The sequence below is a fragment of the Saccopteryx bilineata genome, chromosome 6 (assembly GCF_036850765.1).
Source record: "Saccopteryx bilineata isolate mSacBil1 chromosome 6, mSacBil1_pri_phased_curated, whole genome shotgun sequence".
In the NCBI taxonomy this organism is placed as follows: domain Eukaryota; kingdom Metazoa; phylum Chordata; class Mammalia; order Chiroptera; family Emballonuridae; genus Saccopteryx; species Saccopteryx bilineata.
Window position 1 is genome coordinate 167,178,246 of NC_089495.1, and position 5,303 is coordinate 167,183,548.

General features: G+C 48.7%; 1 protein-coding gene across 1 annotated transcript; it reads left to right on the plus strand.

The window, feature by feature from the left end:
* Window positions 1-3,391: 3,391 nt before the first annotated feature.
* On the plus strand, window positions 3,392-4,569 carry NKX2-4 (NK2 homeobox 4). Its single transcript, XM_066237605.1, has 2 exons — window positions 3,392-3,791; window positions 3,953-4,569. The coding sequence occupies exons 1-2, from the start codon at window positions 3,392-3,394 to the stop codon at window positions 4,567-4,569; spliced, it is 1,017 nt and encodes a 338-aa protein (XP_066093702.1).
* Window positions 4,570-5,303: the final 734 nt, after the last annotated feature.

Consider the following 5,303-nt stretch of genomic DNA (forward strand, 5'->3'; position numbering starts at 1 on the left):
GTTTGCTACCCTAGAAAGACAACATTTCCCATTAAGTATTGGCTGGGTATGTCAGAAGGTTTCCTCAGACCTCTTTCTCTGAGCATCTATCTGACAACAGTAACTCCCAAATCCAGGGAAGGCTCCTACTTCAGAATTTTTTTTGACAAATATCAGAAATTTTCAACAAATACCACATTTTTACCAGAAAGCCAAGAAATCTTACTGAATCTTTTTTAATCATGAACATTTTCTGTATGTGTCACAACCCATTTTATTAAGTTTTTAGAGCTAAGTGTGTTATATAAAATTACAAAAACCTAAACTATAAGAAAAGGTACCAAACAATATGAAAGTGCTACCCCTGTGTGTAAAAAATGGCAGTAGGCTTCCCAGAGCACGGGACATCCCGGAAGAAACAGGTAAGTAAGGGTGTCTCTGAGGAGGGCAGCTGGGAGGATGGGAGACGGGAGTGGGAGGGAAACCTCTTTGTGTTCCCTTTGACAGTATTTGCTTTTTTTTTTTTTTTTTTTTTTGGCTGAGTGGCAACATTGTTTTTAAGGAAGAAAACTTTCCTTAGAAATACAGTTCTTATGAAATCTAATTTGTCAATAGTATTTAAGAAATCTACTGAGTATAAATTTCCACACATAATTCAAGCAGACAATAATCTGATTAAATCAATTTGAATTAAAGCTTTAATAGAATGCTAACTGTATTTTAATTTGTGTCTGGATATATATAAATGTACATGTTTCTCCAGACATCTGTTTGCAGAGTCATTTGCATACAACCAAATAGTCCAGCATGGAGAAATAGAATTTCTAGAATAAGACCCAAATAATTGATAGGGAGAAATGTTAAAAATTGTGAATTTTTTTTCAGGACTGCTCACCACTGAGGTCCACCACTGAGGGAGGACTATTGAGGGTATCAAGTTCCCAGGCAGTCAAAAGGCAACTCTCGGCAGAGAGCCTCCAGATATGATAAAGAGCTGTTTTACTTCAAGACAAACCCTTCCAGATGTGTCTGTACCTACAGCAGGACCCAACAGTGTTGAAAAACAAAATAAACAACAACTTATGCTCTAACCACTTATGTAAACCGCTATCCCTAAGTTCTATTTTTTAAAAATTACATAAGATAAAATGTATAAGCTGAAAACAGTAAATAATAATAGTCTGGGATAATCTATAATCATAAACATATTTTCGATTTGAATAACTAATCAACATGAAGGTTATGATCATGAGTTTCATTGCTGAAACATGTTTGAACTTCAAAAATAAAATATAATGGTTTACAAGTGACTTTTATATCCACAAATGTAACAACTACTTTTACTTGCCTTGTGAGGAAAGTCTGAAATGACTTTCTACTACCCTTTATTTAAGCTAACACAAGTAAACAATATTGAATTAAATCAAAACTTAAAACCCAAACTACTGTTTTCAGGATTTCAGCAACCACTTCAATACATGCATAAATGCTTCTTTGTGTATCACTAATTAGTAATAATAATAATTAGGCAATTCCAGTGCAGGTGAGAATGAAGAACAAGCCCCATGTTTCAAGTTCAGGAAAGACCTGTAAAAGCAACATCATGTTAAAATTGAAGCCATACTAATCTTGTAGAGTCATAACTGATGACTGCAAAGAATTCATGTAATCTTGTGTTTTGTTCTTTCAGTATCTCAAAGTACTACTCTGTGCGTTTGCCTTGTTGATACTTTCTTCCCATAGGTGACTATACTAGTCCCACCCCCCACAACCCAAGGGCAGATTCTTTACAGAAGTACAAAGGAAGAGTGGAACAATGATAAAAGCAAAATCTCAGAGGACATTCCAATCAAAGGGTGGAAATGAAACAGGAAAAGGAAGAGGTTAACACTGTCTTGTCTTCAAGACATGCAGTTAGGTTAAATTGAAATGACTTGCATACATCCTTTTCTTCTTTTTTAAACAATAAAATCTTGCTTTAGAAAGCACTTTCCTTGCTCGTTTCTTTCTCCCATCCCAGTCTCCAGAAAAACTTAAAAAGTGTATTCTTATGTCCCCTTTATCATTAAATGTAAGGCTATTTTCAAAATGTAGTCACAAAAGTATGCTGTGCACACTTCTTTTGTCTTACTTGTCGTGTTCAAGCACCTGGTGGAGAGTTCACCTAAATTCTTTTCCATGCAGGCATATTTGCAAATCAAAGATGATGACTTTAAAGAAAAAAAACTACCTTTCTTAAAGAGAAACTACCATTTCACCTGATTTCTGCATCCATTTTATATTCCTTCCTTGAACAAGTTATATTTTTCTGAAAACAAGAAGACCCGTTTTAAACAGCTAGAAATATTTACATTTTCAGGGATTTTTTCTTCTTTTTTTAGATCATGGAAAGTGATAAGAAAATAATCCCTAAGAATTATAGGGCTGCGAATAGAAAAAGCAAGGGAAAGAAAGCTCTACAGAACTTTACAGTTGCAAACTGAACGCATAACATTTTAGTAAATAAAGGTTAGTCTCTTTCCCTTAACCAGTGTCAACCTCCATACCCACAGAGTAAAAAAACAGAATACTTACAAGTTAGCATCTGTGTATTTGTGACTGTCTCTGTGTGCATGTTTTCTCTCTTCTTTGGATTTGGATACTTTGAGCTAATTTAGAAGTGCCCGTTTGGTTGCCCACAAAATGATGCTTAAGGGTCTAAGATGCAAATTAGGAGCCCTACAATGGCAAAGGATGGTCATTGTACCTCTTCTCTTCACGCGCTCTTATGGTGGGACCCAAGAGCTGGCCCTTTTCTTTCTTTCTTTTTTTTTTTTTTTTTTTTTTTTTTTTTTAACACTTTAGATGATCGAGCGAGTGAGGGGCGGGTAGCTGGAGGCGAAACAAGCCCTGCACGCCCCCGACCCCAAATCAGCACCACAGCCCCCATCCACAATTACACTGGACTTCGCTACGAAGTCACTGTAGGAACACAGGAGCCTGGGTGGAAGCAGCTCGCAGTCCTTCACTTCCCTGGACGCCGGCCTGGGAATTCCTAAGTCTGGCGCTCGAGGACCGGGGGTAACTGCCGGGACAGAGGCGGGAGCATGGAGAAGGCAAAGGGGGGTGATCTTGTCAAGAAACATCCAACTGCCCCCGTTACCTTTTCTGCCTCCGTTATGAGAAGAGGGGGGCGAGAGAAAAAGATGCCAATGACCATTGTTTGCTCGTTTGGGATGTTGCTCCGCCCCTCGAGTCTGTCGTAAACCTGGCGCGGGACTAAAATAAACCCAGTCCGCGGCTCCCCGGCTCGCGGCGCCTCCGACTCCTGCTCCCGGGCGCTGCGGCCGCGGCCGAGGTGGCGGCGACCGGCGACCGCCGCATCCCGCCCGCGCCCGGCCCCGGGCCCCACTAGCCGGCGGCGCGCCGAGCCATGTCGTTGAGCCCCAAGCACACGACGCCCTTCTCCGTGTCCGACATCCTGAGCCCCATCGAGGAGACCTACAAGAAGTTCGGCGGCGCCATGGACGGCGCGCCGCACGGGCTGGGGGCGCCCCTGGGGGCCGCGGGCGCCTACCGCGCGCCGCCCGGCCCGTCCTCGCAGGGGGCGGCCGTGGCGGGCGTGCAGCCGCCGCACTCCATGGGGCCCGGCGCGGCGGCCGCCGCCTACCACATGCCGCCCGGCGTCTCGCAGTTCGCGCACGGCGCGGTGGGCGGCTACTGCAACGGCGGCCTGGGCGGCGTGGGCGAGCTGCCCGCCTACGCGGACGGCATGCGGGGCGGCGCGGCCGCCGGCTGGTACGGAGGCAGCCCGGACCCGCGCTACTCGTCAAGTGAGCGGGGCTGGGCGCGGGGCGGCGGGGCGTCGCGGGACACGGTCGGGGCAGGCGCGGGTGCTGGGGGGGGTGTCCGCGGGTTCCCCCCGGCGTCGCGGTCGCGGTCGCGGCGGGCGGAGCGGGCCTGGCGCTCACGGGCTTCCCTCGGCCCCTCCCAGTCTCCAGGTTCATGGGGCCGTCGGCGGGCGTGAACGTGGCCGGCATGGGCGCGCTGGCGGGCATCGCGGACGCCGCCAAGGCGCTGGCGCCGTTGCACGCGGCGGCGGCGGCGCCGCGCAGGAAGCGCCGCGTGCTCTTCTCGCAGGCGCAGGTCTACGAGCTGGAGCGGCGCTTCAAGCAGCAGAAGTACCTGTCGGCGCCCGAGCGCGAGCACCTGGCCAGCATGATCCACCTGACGCCGACGCAGGTCAAGATCTGGTTCCAGAACCACCGCTACAAGATGAAGCGGCAGGCCAAGGACAAGGCGGCGCAGCAGCTGCAGCAGGAGGCCGGCCTGGCCCCGCCGCCGCCGCCGCCGCCGTCCCCGCGCCGCGTGGCGGTGCCGGTGCTGGTCAAGGACGGCAAGCCGTGCCAGAACGGCGCAGGCACGCCGACGCCCGGCCAGGCCGGCCCGCAGCCGCCGGCCCCGACGCCCGCGCCCGAACTGGAGGAGCTGTCGCCCAGCCCGCCCGCGCTGCACGGCCCGGGGGGCGGCCTGGCCGCCCTGGATGCGGCCGCGGGGGACTACGGCGGCGGCGTGCTCGGCGCCAACCTGCTCTATGGCAGGACGTGGTGACCGCGTGGGTGCCCTGGGGCGGTGTCCTGCTTGAGGCCCGAAGGGTTTGCAGAAACTGCGAGAACGGACGAAGGAAACATACAACCAAGCCGGTTTCTGTGTGTGCGGCTCTCACAGCGAACAAGCGGGTCGCGGAGCGGGACAGGCTTCAACCTCTTTGCTGGGGCGGGAGACAGCACCAGCCCTAGGACCAGCTACTGTGACAAACCCAGAGGCTTTGAGGTGGTGATTTCCTCTTTCCAGAAGTTCCAAATGATGCGAAAAGCTGGCTGAGTCCATGTCCACCACATTCCTAGCCAAAGCTCTGAGTTTTAATCGTTGGAAACTGTTGGTGTTTGTAGCTCTAAAAGTCAACCCAGCTTTAACAATGAATCCTTTTGAAGGTGGAATTTATCTTGGGAGATTAATTTTCGAAGATCCCACCCCCCCTTAAGTGCAATTTCATTAATGTTTGATTGAAAGTAAATTGGTGGATCATGCACATAGCAACATTATTGCAGAGGAATTACTGCCATTTAGATAATAGAGAAACGGAATAAAATTAATCATAATACTGCTTATATGGAATGATATAGCTTTTTAAATTCAATACTGAGTTTTAAATGTTTTGGTCATTATTTGGCAAATGAGTGTTTGTATATTACCCTAAAGGAGGATCCCCCAACCATGCAATTCCTTGTTAGAAAGAAAGGTTGTAAACTACTTTTTATATGGAATCTGGTCTCCCAAAATCA

Excerpts from the sequence above, each read along its gene's own strand:
- NKX2-4 (XM_066237605.1), top strand. The coding sequence starts at position 3,392 with ATGTCGTTGAGCCCCAAGCACACGACGCCCTTCTCCGTGTCCGACATC. Across the intron at positions 3,792-3,952 it reads GGACCCGCGCTACTCGTCAA|TCTCCAGGTTCATGGGGCCG; the intron begins GTGAGCGGGGCT and ends GGCCCCTCCCAG.